This window comes from Strongylocentrotus purpuratus, unplaced genomic scaffold, assembly GCF_000002235.5.
Source record: "Strongylocentrotus purpuratus isolate Spur 01 unplaced genomic scaffold, Spur_5.0 spur5_scaffold_5, whole genome shotgun sequence".
Lineage (NCBI taxonomy): Eukaryota > Metazoa > Echinodermata > Echinoidea > Camarodonta > Strongylocentrotidae > Strongylocentrotus > Strongylocentrotus purpuratus.
Genome location: NW_022145611.1, coordinates 1,770,226 through 1,793,226, shown reverse-complemented (window position 1 = coordinate 1,793,226; position 23,001 = coordinate 1,770,226). Strand labels below are relative to the sequence as shown.

General features: G+C 38.7%; 2 protein-coding genes across 5 annotated transcripts in view; both read left to right on the top strand.

Annotated features, from left to right (window-relative positions):
- Nucleotides 1-2,738: 2,738 nt before the first annotated feature.
- On the top strand, nt 2,739-10,295 carry LOC105444130 (proteoglycan 4-like). 2 transcript variants are annotated; one of them, XM_030998313.1, is made up of 5 exons: nt 2,739-2,814; nt 4,186-4,902; nt 5,145-5,246; nt 8,847-8,948; nt 9,496-10,295. In XM_030998313.1, the coding sequence occupies exons 2-5, from the start codon at nt 4,684-4,686 to the stop codon at nt 9,595-9,597; spliced, it is 525 nt and encodes a 174-aa protein (XP_030854173.1). In that variant the 5' UTR covers nt 2,739-2,814; nt 4,186-4,683; the 3' UTR covers nt 9,598-10,295. The 2 variants fall into 2 exon arrangements, with proteins under 2 accessions (XP_030854173.1, XP_030854174.1); XM_030998314.1 differs by lacking the exon at nt 2,739-2,814 and having other exon boundaries at nt 3,643-4,902.
- A 4,839-nt stretch (nt 10,296-15,134) lies between these two features.
- The window catches only part of LOC574782 (pyruvate carboxylase, mitochondrial), a 45,026-nt gene continuing 37,159 nt past the window's right edge, over nt 15,135-23,001 (top strand). The window contains exons 1-3 of one of the 3 annotated variants that reach the window (XM_030998905.1): nt 15,135-15,309; nt 17,723-17,961; nt 18,479-18,663. In XM_030998905.1, coding sequence (XP_030854765.1) covers nt 17,754-17,961; nt 18,479-18,663 — 393 coding nt within the window. In that variant the 5' untranslated portion in view covers nt 15,135-15,309; nt 17,723-17,753. Of the gene's footprint in view, nt 15,314-17,722; nt 17,962-18,478; nt 18,664-23,001 lie in introns of all 3 variants that reach the window. The other 2 variants (XM_030998904.1, XM_030998906.1) reach the window with 2 other exon arrangements.

Sequence of the window (23,001 nt, the reverse complement as noted above, 5' to 3'; positions counted from 1 at the left end):
TTTCTTATGAATAATATCTGCACAGCACTTCTATTCTTTCTTCACAGTCCGAATATCTGGAACGGAATCGACCTGGTGTTGTCTTTTGCTGGACACGCCTATTTCTTGTGCATAACGCGACCTGACCTTCTTAATAAACGGTTCCCTTTCCATCTACAAGCAGGCAAGGTAATAACCATGGGTATTATTTCTCTTCATTTTCCTTTCCTTATTTAGTTTTCATCCACATGGCTATGAATGGTAAACATGATAGAGACATAAATATCATGCTCTCTTGATACGATTTTAAACAGAGGAACAGAGATTTGTTTCGATAACTAATTTACCTTGAGATTATTTTTTTTCGAGGCCGACATCATAGTCAAGCTTCGCTTATAATTGCGGTCTCCTGCACTTTTTTCAACTGATAGTTTGGATCATACTTTAAATTTATAATAACATATTATAGAAATATCAAGTTCCGTTATCATATGTACATATGTAAAAGAAGAAAAAAACTACATGAAGTTATCATTGTTTGCTTGTTTTGTATTATACAGTTGTACCTTACGTAACGTTTATATGTTCTTTGTTAATCTGTTATTATATTTGGAAAAATGCAGAAATCAAATTTTAAAAAATACAAAAAATAACTAATTTAATTGTAAAAATGAATCCTAATTAGATTACGAACAAAAAGATAAGAATCCTGAAAATATTGAACAAAATAATAAAAGGGGAACAAATTAAAAGATAGGTACAAAATACAAAATATAATAACCAGCGAGTATTCATTCTTACTCTGATCTCTGTTTTAGATTTCGTTCCGGGATATCGATGATGACGTGAAGAATATCTACCAGGCCTCTCCTGATTACTCGGTCTTCCAGACTGGAAAGAATCCTACTGGAACTGGCACGACTTTGAGCATTCACGATGCACCAGATACGACTTTGACCATTCACGATGCACCTGATACGACTTTGAGCTTTTACGATGCACCTGACACGACTTTCAGCATTCACGATGCACCTGGCACGACTTTGAGCATTCACGATGCACCTGATACGACTTTGAGCATTCACGATGCACCTGATACGACTTTGAGCATTCACGATGCACCTGGCACGACTTTGAGCATTCACGATGCACCTGATACGACTTTGAGCATTCACGATGCACCTGATACGACTTTGAGCATTCACGATGCACCTGATACGGCTTTGACCATTCACGATGCACCTGACACGACTTTGAGCATTCACAATGAACCTGAGCACTTCTTTACTCCGGTGGTATGTTCCGTTTTCATCATTTTTCATCATTATTTGCAATGATTCTATAGAAAATAAAAGTCATACCTATAAAGAGAGAAAAAAAGAACCCTGAGAAAATGAATTGAAATTATTAAATAGATAAGATACATTAACTCAATTAAATAAATTACTTAGAAAATCCATCTTAGGAATAATTTAATAAAACAGATACAGATATTATAAGAAGATCTTTAACAAGAAAACTAAGACGAAATAAGGCGAGCGGTAATTAGAAATGTCATAAAAATTATGGATGAAAAAGAAAAATAATTTTTTTCTAGAGCAGATCTAAAATAATTTCATTTATTTTATTGAAATTTATGAAGTATAAATCTGTCATTTTCATACATGTAGTTGCCTTTCAACGCAAACTCGGACGAATCCTTGGTTATCCCTCGGCCAATCTTACCAATACCAACGGTGTCTGCATCTGTAGCTGATCAGAACTACAGTGTACCACCAACAGATTGGCAATTATCACCCTCTTTGACCGAGATGATGGAACTCGAAGACGACGAATGTCGCGTGCCTGCAACCAGGCGTCAACGAAAAGCACTCCCTCTTTTCTCTGCTGCCGCCATGCAAAAGACACACCCAATTTCTACACCTAAAGGATTTGTTGCCATGCCCTGTGTTGTTCCTCATGATTCCATGAAGATAAAACCACTACTATACATGGATCTACGGTACGTCAAAAAGTAGTTGCTGAAATATACACCATGGCGCCAAATATCTGCATGACCTGTTGATTAATCCTATCATCTAAAACATTTTCTTTCAATCTCATTAATATAGATGTGATGATATGGACAATCTATACTGATCAAGTAAATCATTAAATACTTTATACAGATAGTTCTTATTTTAAAAAAACACATCAACGACAAAGAAGTAATGATGTTAGAGAGATTTCAATGCTAGCAGACATTCTAAAATGATGTTACTAATGTTTGCATCTTTTTTCTCGCTCCTTCTTAAACCTGCGTTCTTTATCTTCTAAAGGTTGCTGTTCCAAAAGGAGGTTTTTCCATCTTCTCTGTGCAGAAACAACTGGTACGTTATTTCAGGATGTATGAATTATTGTATGACAGAAATTGTTGGGAATGTACGTAATGGAACCTCATATCACAATATAAATCAAATTAATTGGTGCTCCTATTACTTATTTTGGAACATTTATTCTGTTTGTTGTCTTTTTAGAAGAAGACAAAGACAAATAAAAAGAAGAAGAAGACCATAACAAAGAAGGAGGAGAAGATGAAAAGGAGATGACGACAATGACGAATAAGAAGAACAAGGAGGAAAAAAAAATGAGAAAACTAAATTTGAATGTGCAAAATCGTGTCATACATTTCATGTCACATTCACTTCTGGCAATTGCATCATGTGAAAACAGATATCGATGTTATTTTGACATTATATTTACATTGTATACTTCTAACAGGACGCTGTGACTTCTCCCAAGTGTCCTGATTCCATCTTACCAGAACAAATGGAGAAATGTCACTCTGGAGAAAAGGTGTAATTTGACAATTATCTTTAAAAATATCCGTTTGTAAAATTTAGTACTGTATAATTATCTATTCATAATGAACATAATCCTCCTGGTTTTCAGTGAAAACCTCGACGATTTGAAAACAACATATTTTTGGTGCTCTGTCTTGACGCGTAAAGTAACCACGCAATCTTAAAATAATTGTTTTATGGTTTTTAAGGACAGATGAAAAGAAATATATTATAGCTCAATTGGCCTGTACTTATTCAGGGATCATGTGCAGTACATAACCAAACAGTTATTGGAAGTTTCTTCGCCTCTTAACTAACATTCTATCTTCTAGATGTACCAATTGAGAATAAGATCTGGATTTTCTTAAGATTTACAAAGTTTTAATTTGTTGTAATATGTTCAGCCAATTACAATTCTGGTACTGATAATGATGTTGTTTCAAACTACACACTTTACACTTGCACTTCATCTTATTCTCATTCAAATCGATCATGTTTTTTTTTCTTTTCAATATCATTAATTGAGATGTGATGATATGGACTATCAATACTGGTTAAGCAAATTAATGAACACTTTGTACAAATAGGCCTAGTTAGTATTAAAAAACAACAACAACAAAGTAGTAATGATGTTAGAGAGGTTTTAATGCTAGCAGACATCAGTGGCGTAATGAACAAAAACGTTTTTTGGGGGCATTACAAAAATTCGCATCACCACCACTCTTACATGTTACATGCAGTCCCCGCGGAACTGTTTTCAAAGTGTGGGGGGGGGGGGCTTAAGTATTTACGACCATGTAGAGCGATGCAGGTGGAGCATAAATCGGTGTGGGATCCAGGGGAAAAGCCCTGCGGGGGGTCAAGGGGCGGAGCCCCATGAAGCTCAGGTTTTTTTTAGGCATTTAATTACAGTCAGATGAGCAGTGGGGTCCAGCGGGCGGAGCCTCCGGAAGCTCAAGGCTTTTAGGCATATTTATTTACGGTCATATCACTTAGATGAGCATATTTTGATACCTTATTTGTGACACTGGTAGGTCACTAATTGGAGTGGGGGCCAGGAAGCGGAGCCCCCAGGAGCTCAGGGGTTTTAGGTATTAAATTACGATCAGATGAGTATCTAGGGGCCCGCCTTACGGGCCTTTGTAGGGTCCTGGGGGCAAAGTCCCCCGGAAGCTCAGATTTTAGGCAATTAATTACCGTCATGTGAGCATCTAGGGGCCCGCCTAAGGGCCCTGGTGGGGTCTTAAATACTTTTGTGTGATTCTCAGCTAGCATAATAAAAAAATCAATACATTAATAAGAAAGAAAATATGAGAGAAAGGAAAGAGATTAAAGACTTGAATGTTGGCTTATAAAGTCGAACAAGTATTCATTCTTGTTTTAGGAACGACCAAATGGTTACAGCATCCTGCCACCGATCACACCATCGGGCGAATCTAGTAAGCCGTCTCTGATTAAGAGCATCGAAAGACCCGGACCTGCTTTTCACCTGACTAAGTCTTCGCAGAATGTGTCTCTGGTGACCGGCAAACTGTATGAAGAGCCTTTACAGACCAGGTCCACTTGGTCTGTCGGATCTGATGCTAAGATACCTGAGAGCAATTGCCAGACTAACGACACTTAAGTTCGAGTCATCAACGTTCGAGAAGCTGATGAGCCTTTCAAGTCCAAGGCCATTAGGAAATCGGGTTCTGATACAGCGGTGCCTGAGAGCAATTGTCAGACCAACGGCACTCAGAAAGTTCGAGTCATCCACGTTCGAGCAGCTGATGAGCCTTTGCAGGGATCTGGATCTGCTGCTCAACCTCAAATCGTAGGAATCCCTTCTGACCCAATAAATATCAAGGAATGGGTCTCTGAGACCAAGCCTTTAGCCTGGACCATGGATTATGCCGATCCACTGAAGAGGCCATTACAGCTTCCAGCGCCAAAGATCTTGAACTGGACTATCAAGCCTGTGGAAATTGAGCGCTCTAAGCCATCACCAGGACAGATTCTAGGATCACATGGACCACCAACTGCCCTAACTGACCAGACCATTGGTCCAAGATCTGAAGAAGAGGATAGGCTACCTGCCACTGATGGAGGGGACTTTGCAAAGGTGAATTTCTACCGAACGTTTTAAACTATCATTGTTCCATTGCTGAATTGTGGAAATGGAATACCTACTTTTATATTTTATATACTCTCTTCTAATAACAAATAATTAAAATATAATATTTTATTTGTTTGACATGGATTATATTGAAAACGTAGGCCTATGCAACGTGTATAAATGCATTTGCAGATTTCAAGATTGATGAATTGATTTTAATTGATATTCTTCTTGCCATACTTCTATAGCGTGCTAGCAAGACCCAGAAGGAACCATCATCTAGGAGGTTCCCCAAACCGACCAACCCGGCATTGAACCCTGATACCACTGCTCCTGATGAGCCTCAAAAGGTAAGCCTGCCCTATCTTTTACTTTGTACTTTTACTTTTTTCAGCCATTTTTAATCCACTGCAAGATGAAGGCCTCAGCATGATGTTTTCAAATGCCTCTGGTCAGCGTCTGTTGATGCCAATTTGTCTGTCCCCAGAACTGTTGCAGCTCGTCTCGCCATCTTTTTCTTTGACGTCCCCTGTTTCGTTTTCCCTCATATGGTGTCCAGTGAGTGATTGTTGAGCTCCAGCGATTGTCATTCCTACGGCTGATGTGGCCCGCCCAATTCCATTTCCTTCTTTTTACTGTTTTAAGGATGTCCAGGACTTTTGTCTGTTCCCTGATTCATTTGTTCGTTTTTCTGTCTTTGTATGTGATGCTTAGAATACTTCTTTCCATGTTGTGTTGAGATGCTAGCTTTCTTTCCATTTTTTATGTTAGTGTCCATGTTTCTGCAGCGTATGAGATTGCTGGGATGATACACTGGTTATATCCTTTCTTCATGTTTTTCAGGCATAATGGAAGTTTGCCTTCACTAATAGTGTTGTATCTACTGAAGGCTTGCCATCCAGCTTTGATCCTTCTTCTTATTTCGTTATCTTGATTTTTGTCTTGTAGAGAGAAACGTTGCCCTAAGTAAATACAAAACGTATACTCCTCTACTTGCTCCATTTTGGTACCGTTCACTTGGATTTGTTTTGGATCTTTGGCTGATCCTGCCATGACTTTAGTCTTCTTCATATTCATTTTGAGACCTGTTAGTCGGCTTGCATCGTCCAGCTCTTGCAGCATTATTTCGAGGTCGTTTAAGTTGTCAGATACGATGACAATATCGTCTGCAAATCTTAAGTGGCTTATGTTTTCCCGTTTATGTTGATTCCCTTTGATGACCAGTCTAATATTTTGAAGATGCTCTCTAGGCAAGCAGTGAAGAATTTTGGTGAGCCGGTGTCTCCCTGTCTAACTCCCTTTCTTATCATGATTTTGTTGCTGACCTTGTGCATTCTGACAGTGTTGTAGCAGTCTGAATAAATGTCTTTAAGGATTTTGATGTATGCATTGTTGATTCCTTGGTCTTGAAGTGCCTTCAGTACTGCATAGGTTTCGACGGAATCAAATGCCTTTTCGTAGTCTACGAATGCTACGCATAGAGGGATGTTGTACTCTTGGCATTTTTCTTTCAGTTGATTAATGGTGTGGATGTGGTCCATAGAAACCCCTTCTGAAGCCTGCCTGCTCCCTTGGTTGGTTGTAATCAAGGATTTTTCTCTAGCCGGTTGTTGATGATTTTTTATATAGCTTATACAGGTTTGAGAGGAGGCTGTCTCGCTTGTCCCCCTTTTTGTGCAGAATTATCATTGTGGCTTCTTTCCATTGATGTGGTATCCTCCCTGTTTGCATACATGCATTGTAAAGTTTGGCTAGTTCCTCGGTTATTGTGTCACCTCCTTCTTTGATTGTGTCTATGAGTATGTCGTCTGGGCCTGGTGACTTCCCTCTCTTCATTTGATTTATTGCATGTTGAACTTCCCAATCAGTTACAACTGGGATCTCTTCTTGTGGTTCTCCTGGATCTTCTGCCTCTTTATTGCTGTTGTTCATAAAACTCTTCAATTCTTCAAAGTATCTGGTCCTGATCTGTGATTTCTTGTCCATTGCTGTCGAGGACGCTTGTGATTTTCTGTTTTCCATGTGCTAGTTTCTTGTAAGTTTTCTTCAGGCTTCTGTTTTCCTCAATTGTGGATTTGATCATTGTTGTGTTGTAACTACGGATGTTTTCACGTAGCTTTTTCCTTACTGTTTTGCAGGTTTCTACATATGCAACATTATTGGATGCCTATGCCTTCTGCTTTCATGTTCCTTCTTTTTTCCATGAGTTTTCTGGTAGATTGTGATATTTCGTTTCACTGGTTTTTTCCCTGCGATCTTAAGGCGGTTTATTGGGTTTTTTCCACTAGCAGATCAGTCCATGTTTCAAGAGATCTGTTTCCTTCCTCATCTGTGCATTTGTCCGTCAGAATTTGAAATTGTTTTTTTTAACTCTAGTTGAAATTCTGTTCTCTTCTCTTTTAGTTTCTCTAGGTTGATGTTACTTTGTTTTGGTTTGGTTGCACAATACCATCCTGTGGTCACTTCCCACGTTCACCTTGCTGATTGTTTTCACGTCTTGGATGATGTGAGGATTATCAGTTAGTATGAAGTCAATTTCATTCTTTGTGTTGTCGCCTGGGCTTTTCCATGTCAATTTCCTGGATGCTCCTTTCTTGAAGAAAGTGTTCATCATTTTCATTTTGTTGCTAATGGCAAATTCAAGAAGTCGGTCACCCCTGTCGTTTCTTTGCCCACTTCCGAAGGGGCCGATTGTGCTCTCTTCTCCTTCCTCTCTTTTCCCGATCTTCGCATTAAAGTCACCCATCACTATTGTAAACTGTGTTTTACTGTATTGCATCACGTCTGTTAATTCCTCGCAGAGTTTCTCTACCTCTTTATAGTCGTTTGTTGAAGTTGGAGCATAGACTTGGATAATCTTTATTATGTATCTCTTATTGATTTTTATTGTTATTTGTGCCAGACGTTCATTTATTCCTTTTATTTCAGAAATGTTACCGGCGACGCTTTTGTGTACCAGGAATCCTACTCCTGCTTCACTCTTATTTTTCTTTCCTATATGGTAGAAATGGTGCCCACTAATTTTCAGTACTGTGAGTTCTTCTCCTCGTCGGCGGACTCCACCCAGTCCAACGATGTCCCACTTTATTTCTTCCTCGAGTTCCAGTAGTCTCTCTTCTTGAAGTAGTGATCTCACATTATATGTTTGCAATGTTCAGTTTCCATTGGTGGCCAGTCCTTACCCAGCGATTCTTAGCACCCCCTGCTCCTTGCTTTATCGGGCTGCCACCTTGGTCCTCGGAACAAATGAGCTGCTGGGGACTGGGGGCCTTTGCTTATTTGTGTCTGCCATGCTGGTTTGTGTGGGCCTATACCCATCCACGCTGGCCCAGTGCGGGTTGAACGGGGGATTTTACATCAGAGCTCCGACTCCTAGGTTGATGGCCTTACTGGGCTACGAAGTCAACCTCTCCGCCTATTTTCCCATCTAGGTGGGGCTATTTAACCCATAGATGGAGCTTGGTTGATGGGCGCCAGGGCATGTCCACACGCCGGTGGGCCTGCACGCCGCATCTCTGGGGCCCCAAAGCTACTCCGAGATCCCTTACAGTTTTGCCTGGGACCGTGAGGTTCCACAGGTACCGTGTGTTGCCGCGAGGAGGCACTGTAAGAGTCTTGATGGAGGAGAGGCTATGTACTGGCAGGGGGGAGGCTTACGCACTCGGCTCCCTTTTCACCTTGCGGTTAGCCAGCGGCAGCAGCTGAAAGCAGAAATTGCAAGCATCTTGCTAAAACTACACACTACTGCACTAGATGCTTCACTACATCATGTGTCTACTGACACTAACACATCTATCTTCTAATAATAGATAATTAAGATATGATATTTTATTTGTTTGACATGGATTATATTGAAAACGTAGGCCTATGCAACGTGTATAAATGCATTTGCAGATTTCAAGATTGATGAATTGATTTTAATTGATATTCTTCTTGCCATACTTCTATAGCGTGCTAGCAAGACCCAGAAGGAACCATCATCTAGGAGGTTCCCCAAACCGACCAACCCGGCATTGAACCCTGATACCACTGCTCCTGATGAGCCTCAAAATGTAAGCCTGCTCTATCTGACAGTGTTATTCCATCCTTACTATTTTGTAGTATTTTTTTTTTCAAACTGTTATTTTGAAGTTACTATTTTGTCTTCAAATGATTTTGTGGCTGGATCATTACAGAAAGAGCTAGTTTGTTTCAGAAACAAAAATACAAGACTAACGATACTGATCGTTATTGGAGCGCTTTGCAACGGTTTCAAAGAACTGTATGTTTACCATGGGAATTTACCATGTTCATGTAAAAATAGTAATAATTACCTACATGGCTGAGATACTAACATAAATAACAAATGACAAAAGTTAGAACATTTCAAAGGGATATACACACATTGTAAAGATCGATAACAATGTTAAGGTTATCATGCCAGACAGATAAAACGTAAAGGTGAATATCTTCGCCTCCAATTTGTATCATTCAATCTTTAACTACCTTTTACCATTGGCTTCTTTCCTTCATTATCATTTTCTTCAACAATCCTTTTTTTTTAAATTCCATCTTCATTTCTTTCTCCCCTTCTCCCTCTCTCTCTCTCCCTGACTTTAGGCTATGGATCCCAAGACCAAGAAGAAGCGCCTGAGAAAGTTCCTCAAGCGTGCTAGAAAGCTCAGGCCTAAGCACAAGCCTGCTAAGGCTGACGAGGAATAAAAAGATCGATTCAACAAAGATAAACTTAAAAACAACCGGATACTTTTGGATCATAAACAAACCTTCGCTTCAACTAAGATTATCATTTCAATGCTTAGAAACAACAAGCTACTTGTAGATCAAAAATAAAAACCTGCAAACTTTATAGGCTCTGTTTGGAATCAATATTGGACCACATAGAAATCAAAACTATTAAAAATGCTCCGGAAATCAAACAATTATTGTATGCATATGGAAGGCTTTGTAAATTGCCACTTACCAGTATTTTATATGCATATTACTTAGTAATTATTACACGGTTAAGTGATAATACCAAGAATCTAAATCCTTTACCAAAAGGTTCTGAACAAGTCACGAACAAATCTGAGATCATATTTCATATGAAAGAATCACCATCAACTATTATGTTGATAACTAATGCAAACAGATTTTTTTATATTACCGGCTGTATTATTTTGCAGCAAATAGTTATAATTATTTTCAAAAATGGTATTGCTAGAAAATGCAGTATGAATTGTTCAATACAAAATATGAAATGAAAACAAAAATATAAAAGAAAATACCACCCCCCCCCCCGAAAAAAACACCTATATTTAAAAAAAAAAGTTACTATTATCTTTTTTTTATCATGAAATTTACCTGAAATATGAATGTCTATGTATACTATGACAAGCAAATAAAAAAAAGATCAAGACTCTAAACTGTTTACTCATGATATTCAATGATTAATTGGGTAGTTTGGTAAAATAAAATCAGAAAGTCTGACTCTGCAAGATACAGATATGAATGGTGATAGAAAAAGTTAAACTAACAAATCTGATCTCATTTCTGTGGCGGCAGATGGCAATGTTCAGTGACTTCTCGAGTTATCCGAGAGGCAGTATAGCAATAAATAAATCTGTGTACATTGTGGTTGCGGTACTTGCGAGGACAGAGCGTGTTGCATAGTATATTATAGTTCAAGGCTATAAAAACCATCAAAACAGGCGTGATTGCATTTTGAAGCTCCTCATTTAGGTCGATCAAAAAGAGACCTATAGCGAATTAGCGCTTGTGCATTTCCTGATCAGCTAGTATATATTACGTTTATATATGTATCTAGTAGATCAAACTGTCTCTAAAAATCCGCCGCTTGTCACCCTGGTTCTGTCCACACTCTGCACTATTGTTGGTAACTATAAGACAAGTGCTGCCATCTTGAAATACTGACACTGTCTGTAGTACTATAGTGACAGCCCAGTGATAGTCTTAAAATTGCTGATATGGATCACACTCTAGCTTAAGTGATATAAGCTTGATGAATCACCCCCAAATATCATCATAATTATTCGTGGATCAAGGTGATTGAATATATGAATTTTGTATTCGTGTATTCGGCAGCAAGAGGCCCGCAAACATAATTTTATATTGTTCATGTATCTAGTTTGTTTTTATTACATTTTTACCATTTTTTTTTTTGCTCACTCGCAAAATGTAAAAACAAATGTGCCAACATTTATATTGACGAGTGCCAGAGTGATGCAAAATGTATCTTTTGTGATAAATTTGGGATTGAGATGACGCAAACCATTTCTTTTCTTAAAAAGGTGCCGTGACTAAAAAAGGGTGGACAAACGCTGCTATAACCTATACTACATAAAAATAAAATATGTCTTTCGTCTACCTGACAATGACAATGACAATTTATTCTCATGTCACCCACATTGGGGTTTTGTAGAAGTTATGATCAGTTTGCATTTTTCAATTTAACACTATACAGTATACAATTCAAATCGAATTAATAATAATCAATAAATTTATCACTAACGAAGGGCGCGACTTTTTGTTCGCGTATATGGTTTTACACCCGTCTGGTTCTAAGCAAATTAATATTTAGGCCTGTGTAAATCAAAAGTGAAAAACAAAACGTTAAAGACTGGTCAAGATCAAAGGCAACTAGATATAAGTCAGTTTTATAACGGATCCGAAGTGAGGTTCTTTCATTATTTCTGTCTGTCTTTCTTTCTTCGTAAGTTCTTCGGTCCATGTCGATGGGAATTTGGGGAAATATGAGCCGGGGAGAATGGCACAAACTACCACCAGTAGTCCGACGAGCGGTAGGGCCCCCAAACTGCCGCCCCCACCTGCTGATAACTGTTAAGAAATGAGAGGGAGTGAGGAGGGGAGGAGAAGGGGAAGGGGGTAGAGAGAGAGAGAGAGACGGACAGACAGAGAGACACAGAGAGAGAGAGAGAGAGAGGGGGAGAGAGAATCGCCTATTATAACCACGCCCACCATGCGCTTGCCACTCTGTGTAAAGAATGTACGTAAACATTACAAAACGTGGTGCGTGGCCGCCGCGATGGAGATTAATCTGAATCATATATAGAGAGAACCTAATAAACCATACTTCCGTAGTACGCAAATATGCAAGCAGGCAGACGATCGGAAAGAAAAAGGGATATGGTCCCTCAACTTGTCCCCTTTTCTAGCTCACTCTTTTGAATGACATTTTAACATAACAGATGGTTGGACGGTGTAAGGTCAATATGGCAAGGTGGGGCTATGCCCATGAAGGAGATACTCTCTGCGACTGCGGAGAGACTAGACGATCGGACCACCTCTTGCAGTGCGGCGGAACGGATTGCACAGAAGATGAAGACCTGTCCCTTGTTAATGAAACGGCCATTGCAGTAATCGAGCGATGGAAGAACTTAATTTAATTTAATTTACTTTTAATTAAGGAACTTTACATAACTATCTTGATCTAAGGAGACACGAACGAACGAACTTCAAAGCAAGGGCGTAGCCAGGATTTTTTTAAGGGAGGTGTTATTTGGCGGCGAATTATCCAGCCGGAGAATAAGCGGGGGGGGGGGGGGGCTCTAATTTGTTTGGGGGGCTCAACGGTGGGAGGGGGAGTGAAAAATCCCTTTTCCCCCTCAACTGCTTACCCCCCCCCCCCCCCTCGAGCAAAACAAAATAGTGCTTACCCCCTAGGAGTAGGGGCCATAGAGAGTGTCTTTAAAATTCTAAAACACCCCTAATTTACCAAGGGGGTGTTCGAACACCTCCCCCCGGCTCGCTACGCCAGTGCTTCAAAGAAGAACAAAAATTAAAGCCTTAATTTTCAACAAACTACGACTGTCCATCGAAAGTTTGCCTGCTTTTTACAATTGAAAATAATGATTCTGATGCTGTATTCATTTGACATGATAAATCTTTGATACAGGTGGATAAAAAAAACTTTACAAAACTTAGCATAACCAGAACTATGCTCGGGTCCCCCCCCCCCCTCAACATAGGGGAAGCCAGCTTTTCATGTCATCGGTGTCACCGTGTGTGCGACCTCCTGAACAGCCATATGCAGCTCATATTTACTAACAAATTCTTTCCCATGTGAACACAACATAGTGATAACAATGTCATAATGATAATATTGAACCTGGGTTCACCTAAAGCATCACGGAGTAGGGTCCTATAGGGGTATATATAGCCATTTTTTTGTTGTCGATCTTTGCTGGATCTTTGCGAGCCGCGCACTAACCTCCCCTAAATTAAAATGTAAGTCCACCCTGGTATTGAAATGATTTTATTAGAAGCAGAAAAATGAAAGAAACTGGTCAGTTCAAATTTGAGAAAAAAACTGATGAAAAATAAGAAAGTTTTGCATTTTTGAAGGTGCTATCAAATCAAACACAAATTGGCCCTAGCTGTACAAACAAAATCATTAAAAATATATATATATTTTTCCATAAGAAAATGTTCAGTCATACATTCAAATAAACATAATTGTTGCAATTATGTTTTCATACAAGCCCTGTATATCATGTATGACACAAATCTGTTCCGTCATCAATAACTACATAATTATATGGCATGATGACATTTTCTGTAAAGAGCGGCAGAGCTCGCAAGATACATTATGCAAAGTGTTGCCAAACGCTGATGATAACTCCAAAATTCATAACTTTCCTATTTTCAATCGTGATATTGCTCAAACTGTCACCAGACAAGCGCGTAGCCAGGATTTCATTTTAGGGGGGGGGGCGGTAGTGAGCACGCGAAGCGTGCGAATCACTTAAAGAGCGCGCGAAGCGCGCTCCCTAGGGGGGTGGGTGCAGGGAGGGGGGAGTTTCCCCCCTCCCGCGCGAAGCGCGGAAGCTTTGAAAGAAGACGATTCGTTGTACCTTTCTCGACTCATAATCCTTGTCTGAATTCAGTCCCTACCCTCTCTCGCGCGAAGCTTTGACGTTTCATTAAATTATTAGAGAAAGAAGACGATTCGTTGTACCTCTCTCGACTCTTAATCCTTATCTGTATTCAGTCCCTCCCCTCTCTCAAGCGAAGCTTTGACGTTTCATTAAATTATTAGAGAAAGAAGACGATTCGTTGTACCTTTCTCGACTCTTAATCCTTGTCTGAATTCTGTTCCCCCCCCCCCCTCTCGCGCGAAGCTTTGACATTTCATTAAATTATTAGAGAAAGAAGACGATTCGTTGTACCTTTCTCGACTCTTAATCCTTGTCTGAATTCTGTTTCCCCCCCCCCCCCTCTCGCGCGAAGCTTTGACGTTTCATTAAATTATTAGAGAAAGAAGACGATTCGTTGTACCTTTCCCGACTCATATTTCTTAATTTGAACTCAGTTTTCCCCTTCCCGCGCGAAGCGCGGAAGCTTTGACGATTCATTGTACCGTTCTCGACTCCTTTTCCCTTTTTCTTCCTACGTCCTCTTTCTTTTTTTTCTTCTCTTTCTCTCTCTTTTTTTTTTTTTGGCCGGCGTTTTTGGGGGGGCGACCGCCCCCACCGCCCCCCCCCCCCCCCCTGGCTACGCGCCTGTGACTGTCACTAATTTGTTTCTCTCATTGTCATATCAGCAGGGAATTAGAATGATTTCAGGGTCGGGACTACCCGTACTTTCTTAGACCGAATTTTCCGTCTCTTTCGTTCGTTAGCCTCTTATTGGGGTAGGGTCGGCTCTCTCTTTAGAGACGGAAGCCGTTTATACACATGTCCTTGCTAACGCCACGGCCAGTTCTGGTCGTAGCGTTTTGCCCCCAAAATCCCCCAAAATGTCATTTTACCTCGAGCATGTTATATTGTAAATTAGGCCTAGGCTATAATAAATCAGTTCCACTTACCAACTTGACTGAAATAATCAGTTTAATAGTCCCTTTTTAGGAAATTATGGGTCAAAATCGGAATCCATTTTGAAAAAGATTTTCAAAATGGATTTCGATTTTGACCCATAATTTCCTAAAAAGGGACTATTAAACTGATTATTTCAGTCAAGTTGGTAAGTGGAACTGATTTATTATAGCCTAGGCCTAATTTACAATATAACATGCTCGAGGTAAAATGACATTTTGGGGGATTTTGGGGGCAAAACGCTACGACCAGAACTGGCCGTGGCGTTAGCAAGGACATGTGTATAAACGGCTTCCGTCTCTAAAGAGAGAGCCGACCCTACCCCAATAAGAGGCTAACGAACGAAAGAGACGGAAAATTCGGTCTAGTACTTTCTACGCTTCGCATTCATGTCTCGCGCGTGTGAAAATGTACCACTGTGGAGCGGAGCTGACTTCACCATCTTTGTAATTAAGCTCTGTATGTAGCTAGCTAGCTGACTGTATTGTTAATGAATGGACGTCTGGTGAAAGTGACTTTGATCACATCAATTTGGTCCTTTCTGAGTTATTCTGGACAGATCGGACATTTTTGAAAGATTTCGGTAGGTGAGAATTTATCATTGCTATGATTATTTCCCTTTTTATTTATAGTTTTTTGGCCAAAGCAATGGTTTCAATGTGATGGTGCTCGTGCTCGTGCCGTAGCTGGTGTTGTGCGTGGCATGATCTTCTCCCCCTGAGTGCTCTACCGGACAAGACCAGTGCCATGCCCGGCCGCGCCCGGCCCATCCGCCCAGCCACGATCTACTGAGTAGATCTACTGGCTAGCTTAGACCGAATTTTTCTGTCTCTTTCGTTCGTTTCGTTCGTTAGCCTCTGATTTGGGTAAGGTTGGGTAAGAGCCGACCTTACACAAATCAGAGGCTAACGAACGAAAGAGACAGAAAAATTCGGTCTATGACTTTGGCTAGCTAAGTTAGTGGCTTGAGCCTTGAACTTGAACTATGATGCGATTGATGGGATGGGATGGGAGGTCTAGGTCTGCATGTCTAAGATTTCATTTGATATCGATTGAACAAGTATTTTCTTTGATTCTTGTATTAGGTCTAGATCTAATTCTCTTTGACTTTGGGAAACACGTTGGTCTCTTTGCCAATCCACTGGGATCGAGATGTCCATCCTCTACAGGGGCCCCACTCACAAGCATTGCTTTTTGGGGTCTCAATTTGGATCATGTTTGTTCGTCATGATTACTATGCCATGTGTTTTTTAATAAACTGAACTGAACTGAACTGAATTAAAAAAAGGATCGCACTCCGCATAAATGAGGTTTGTCTTCGTAAATGCAGACAGATGCGTCCGCAAAAATAAGGATTTCCGCAGACGTTTCATATTTCCGATCCGCGCGTTGGCAATGCAGAAAACGGATTCCGCAATGATTCTCTTGATGCATTTTATGTTGACTTTTTACAGGGACTTTCATGTAATATGAGCGATAAATCCTTGGGAAGATGGACAACCCATGAAAGTAGACGGTGACTAAACTGGGGTTGTTTTCTTACGTCAAAGCCTTTTTTCGCAGACCCGAAACCTGTAGAGCGACGATGAAAAAAAAAGGCATAAAAAAATGTGGACAATCCTTATTTTTTAGGATTTAATTTGTCCGAGGATATCCTCGTTCATTTAATGTGAACAATCCTCACTCTCGGACCAGCGCCCCTAGCACTGCCACTGGTTGTGTCGAATCCCATCAAATTTTGACAATATCATTCTGTATGCTCACTCATTCAATTTACATAAAAGGTAACATTTTGAGGCTCATGAACAAAATTAATCTATACGGTAGACCATTTCCCAACATATTAGTTTTACTCATTTTTTAGATGAACTAGTATTGCTGCAGTGCAACAAATTTGATAAGAGACAAAAAGCTGGTGTTACTATTGGTCACATTTTTTGTTACATGTATGTTTACATTACTTTTATGAGAAATACATGTGTGTATAAATTTAAGTCTTGATCGATGTACATGTAGTCCAACTTACACAAAAAACACCTGTACATCGACAGTTTTGAGCAATAGCTTGCAGGGTTGCCCTCTGATGAAAGCAAATAAATTACATTTTAAAAATAGTACTACAAATGTAGTACTAGGTGGAGAAAAAGATTGTGCCACTAGCATAGGAGAAAGAGAGAAACAGGAGAGAGGAAGATGGAGGAAAAAAAAAGAAAGAACAGATGTAAAGAGAGAAAGAAAGATAGACAGAAATGAAACAAAAGCCAAGAATTTAGAATACATCAGAGACTGTTGTGACTACAGTGGAAGTGTGAACTTTAATTTTTCATAAATTCTGCTTCAAATGGTACTGTACAGTCATTTTAAATAGGTATATGTTGGTTAACATGACACTTGATTTAATACGAGTCTGATAGCGGGGGAGTGGCAAAGATCAGAATGACAGCATATTTTTTTCAATCATGAAATATCATTAATCTTCTGTATCTTAATTTGCTCTGTTCTTGGTCTTGTTCCTTGTATATTGCTGACCTGTAGAATTATTAGCATTTGAAGAGAATGTGTAATATACCTGCAATTTCATGGAGGGACTCTTTAAGGTTGACTCCTTTTTTTTTGTGAGGGGGGGAGGGGGGATAATAATTTCTACTTGTCAGCTTGTAATCCCCCCCCCCTTTTTTTTCTTTCTTTTTTGTACCAGTCATGTGGATGACATTAAAATTATAGTTTTTCCTTTCCACAGTATTACTGGTACCCAATATTTGAAAGTACATTGAATGGCCATGATAAATAATACATGAAGGTATCCTACATGTACCAGCAATAATGACTACAGCTGTGTTGGGGTTAACTAAAGGAAGTGTAGCTCTAAAGTTTAAAGAAATGACGGCATTGCACATGATTTCAAGTCCAAGATGATCATGCATTACTATACTCATTTAAACTGTTCACAGATTTGATCACATAATTATTGGTGTATATTTAATTTAATTTCATAGGGAAGGGGTCTAGTTGAACCCAGTGGCCATCATGTTTAAGGTGCAGGCGTCCCGTGCGGGCACCATCCTACCTCGTATACGGGAGGCATGGCAATTCAGGCAGCTACAGAAGACGGCCACTCCTTCCTGTGCGGTGCTATCCACCAACAGTTTCCATGGAAACAGATACAGGTCTAACATTGCACAGGAGCAGGCAACAGAGAAGAAAAAGATTGAGAAACTGATGGTTGCCAATCGAGGTAAGAAAATATGTATACATGTACGTGACATCATTTTACCAATTTCTATTCTAACCTCACACATCATTACATGTACAAATTTTTCTTGAAAATTGATTTTAAAATACATTATTTTACAATTATTCATTAATCTGTTGAGAAACTTATTTACTGTACATGTTAGGATTGATTTCTATATATCGCATCAAAGTATTTTTTACCTATGGCAGTTTCATATTTATAGTTGGTTCTAAGGTTCTCTATTCTTGTTCAAAATATTGAACAAATAATGCCTATAAATATGAATGTTATTGTGCATGCTCCATAACAAAGTATTTTTGTTGAATGGAAATGAATATGGAATTGAATTTAATGGAATTAAATTGAAATATCTGTAGATAGAAAATCAAACAAAATGATACAAGGAATGAGGGCTTTCTCTCTCTCTCTCTCTCTCTCTCTCTCTCTCTCTCTATTAACTGCATGTATGAAACTCCAGCTTACTAAGGAGTTTCTTTCTATTCCTTCCCGTTATTAGGTGAGATAGCGATTCGAGTATTCCGAGCATGTACGGAGTTAGGCATCAGAACAGTGGCTATCTACTCTGAGCAAGATAAGGGTAACATGCACAGGGGCAAGGCAGATGAAGCATACCTCATTGGACAGGGATTACCACCCGTAGCTGCATACCTCTCTGTACCAGAAATCATACAAATAGCCAAGGTATTAAAGGTCTTACCACAAGAGTTCAAGCCGTTATAGTAAAGGGTTTTCATGGGAATTTGACACCATTCTGGTGTTAACCCACTAGCAGGTGTTGTCAGTAACCAAGAGTGGACTTCACTTTTACAACAAACAGATCTTGTGTAATGCATTGTGCCCTAGCCTACCACCTAAGGGAATTATCAGCATTTATATCAAATTTCCCTCAACGTCAAGACATAGGCAAGTTGGTGGGACTTCAGGGTTCGCCGCTTCAGAGACCTTTACACACACAAACACATTAATTGGTAATTCAACCAAATAAAGTGTTAGCAAATTATGATGCAAATATGGAAACTGACTAAAATGTGGCTTGTCACGTTTGCTCATTCCTTCTCCCTATGTTGCCTCACGTCCATACCGTTTTGTCCACAGTGGCCTGAAACGTGATTGTCTTGGCCGCCAGGAACATAATGTAAACCTAGCATAAACGGTTAAGGGGTATGAAGAAAAGAAAGGGTAACATTAAAGGATGCGCATGGAACCAAAGTTGGACTTGGGTTTGCGCCCTATTCCATGCAAGTACGTACATGTATGTGCATGTTTTAAAAGTAGTCTACTCAACAAAGCGTTTTGTAGTTCATTGTAAGGCTGCGACGAGTACTCTGATACTTCAGTACTTGCACTGTTACAAACTACTCGAGTATGATTTTTCTTACTCGTACACACTAAGGCTGCGACGAGTACTTGAATACTCGAGTACTCGCACTGTTGACAACTACTCGAGTACTATTTCTTGGTGCCGATTTATGCCCCTCCACCTGGCACTGTGCCGGGCGGCTGACGCTCACCCGTATCCGAAAAAGTACCGGCATGGTACCGTTAGTAAAAATGTTTCCCAGCTCAATCATACACGGGGTGTCACTGTCAACTCACCTCTCAAAAACTATGTAGGACCAAACAAGCTGCCAATGTCCGGATTTCGTTTTGAACTTGGAAGAATAATTTATTTGTCATCTTTAGTTTTAAAAACAACATTGCTACTATTATTTGTCACAAGTTCACAAGCACAAATCGACGCCTTCAACTGCAACTTAAAGTATATTTGCGAAGGTTTTCAAAGACGGACCTGAGGTGCTTCCTACAACGTCAGCAAAAAAAATAACAAATCTGAGCTGCGCCATCTCTTGGCGGCTGTTGGCCTCAATATGATTAAAATCATAGCAGGGAATTTACTACGAGTACTGTGCAGTTTGGTGTTAAATCACCACAAATGAAGGTTAGGTTTTTATGGTATTAATTTTTTAACAATTTTTATTTCCCTGCCGTGTCTAGAAAAATAAGGGTCTGTTTAAAAAAATAGGAATAATTTTTTTTTTTTTTTTTTTTTTTTTTTTTTAAAAACATGGCCGTCAAGTATCTGCCTGTAAGTCTGGGCATTTACTCAAGTACCTCAGTACATGGTTATACACAGCCTTAGCTCATTGACAGTGTATTTAAACTGCAATATCTCTTTTTTAAACTTTTATTTGAAGCTCATAGTTTGAATGAGGACAGCTACATGGAATCCCTTACATCAAGACAAAAAACATGTTTCTGTGATCAGAACACATACACTTACAATACCTATATGTTTATATGGTTAGAATGAAAAGATATATTATGGTTCTTTTAAAGCCAGAAACTTTTGCCACATGATTTTCTAGTCACGTCAATATATGGTTTGATCCCTAACAAATTGCAACAAAAGGTTTGTCAACAGGTTTTTAGTTGTGTTTGACATCAGAAATAACATACTAAAAGTCTCAGAAAATTGCACCTCCGGGAAGTGGTTATTTTCAAAATGGTGTCTTAGATGGCAGCCAGTACTTAAAAAGAGACATAATTCAGGAAATTCATCAAGATTGTTTTCATGTTATTTTCGCTATCAAGTAAAATACATGTGATAGACTGAGAACAACAGATTATGGTTAGTTGTTATCAAGGTAGATCCCGTCATGTTTGATTTATATAAGAAATTGTTGCTGGTAACTATTCCGAATGTCTTTTGTTATGCCACAGTGTATCTTACTTCAGTGTAATTTTTAAGTTCATGATAGTGCAAGATAAGACAAGGTCAAAGAGTGAAAAATATTTGTGTTTGTTGAAATCTTTCCAAGGGAAGTACCGGTATTAGACTTTTACTCGCAGCTTCCAAGTAATATTAATTTTATATTTTGATTTCATTAGTAAAGTAAGGTTGGAACTTTGTTGTAGATTCCACTCATTTGAAGGACTTTTCAAACATTACTGGAAATATCTTATCATAATACAGTGGAACCTGCTTTAGCAACTATCTATCTTCCATAAAGACCATAGAGGTCGACTTAATATTTCCCATAAAAAAGGTAGCTCATTAAAGGTAATACAAAGTTTTGGGAAATTTTGAAAATTGGGTGGATAGTGATTCTTTACAAGTTTGATATATTTTGATGCCCCTGTGGATGTATTGTAAGCACTACAAAATTTAGCCCCTAAAACACTTCTACTTTCGAGAAAAATTTAATATAAAAATTTACCGGTGCTCCCGGTAAATTTTGATAAATTTCAAATAGCGCCTACGGCCGTAGAATGGTACATGTAGCTGCGACCATGAAAATCTCAGAATATGTAGTTGTGACATGAAATTTCCAAATGGGAATAGCTAATCGGTCGATTATAGTCAAGAAACATTGTTTTATAGCTTAATTAATATCTTGACCTTGAGAGGGAGCTATACAACATAAAGAGTTTATTATTTACAATTCATAACTTACGACTAGATTCCAACCGCGACAACGATCACTGAATATTGTAGGATCACATATGCTTCCAATATGTTCATTTGAACCAATTTCAAGATCCCATACCAAAACTTTGTATTACCTTTAAGATGCGCCTATCATATAGATCTTTGAACAGTATTTATAAAGGTTTCATTTTTATGATTGTGTTTGGCTATTTTCTGCATTGCTTGAAAGTTTAATGCTGATCAGCATGTGAACATTTTGTACACATTTGTTTAAAGAAAAAGATTATCTTGATAACCCAAATAGCTTGACTGACTACCTGTACCTGCAATATACATGATAGATATGGTGTTTTATATACATGGCAAGTGAATTGAGCAGTTCCTTACCAGTATTTCTTTGAAGTCTTTTTCAATGCATAAGTGGTCTGTAATACAATGTATATACAGTAAACAGCTGGGACAACAGTTCTAAAGTTACACTGCAAACAAAAGCTTTAGCTACTGCATAAATTGGCTTGCAGTGACTTTATATTATAGGCAAGCATGAATTAAATGTACTCAAATCAATATCAACTATAAAAAGCTAGAGTGTAGTATTTCTGCACTGGAAAGCTACTGCTTCTTGGACAGACAACATATTCCTAAAATGCTAACCCATCTGTTACATTCAAATGTAAATAAATGAAGAGTGCATTTATTGAATAAAAAAATTATTCTATACCGTATGTAGTGGAATTTCTTCTTACATGTACATGCAACCTTCAAATATTGAGATTCAGTAACAGACAATTTTCTTTGTTGCTATGAACATGAAACCAAGTCTGCTTGAAATGTTTTCTTAGTTGACTTATCTCTAATCAAACATACTCATTTACTCATGTACTCATTTCTGTGTAAAGTGCATGTGGCTTTTAGGAAGCCTAAGCAGATTTCTTATCATTTTGATGATTTCAAAACCTTGCAGTATGTCAAAAAGGTTAACAAAATTGTTTTCCTGTTTGTCAGTGAAAGATGTGCAAAGTCCAGCCTTGCAGTGTGAATTCATAATAAGATTTTGTTATTTACCAGGGTAATAGTAAACTGAAAAAGTGCACTTATCAGTTATTATGAAAGAGAATTTTCATTGTTATTCATTCCCTATATGGTACATCAATAAGAAGACATGCTAAAGATTAGAGAGACAATTCAAGAACAAATAGTTTTTCTTTTTTTTTAAAGTGATGATTTTCATACCAACCAAGCCAAACCATCTATAACATGTGTGTGTGTGAGCTAATACATACTTATACTAAAAGATGACGCCTGCCTTCTGAAAGATCTTGATGTCATTGATTCTTGTAAATAACACAAATTGTTTCTTTGCATTTTGTTTCCTTTTAGATCTTAAACTAGGGGTCTTGTGCAGTCTCTGAAGGGACATGTACATGTACAACATACACATACATGTACTTAAATAATCTGCAGTCTGGTCAATATTCTTGTACTCTTTATTTTGATTACACACATGTCTTTTGCTGAAAGCCAGAAGAGAGATTTGCATTTGCCTTAGAGTTAATACCCTTCTGGTTCTTAGCGGACGCCACACAGTT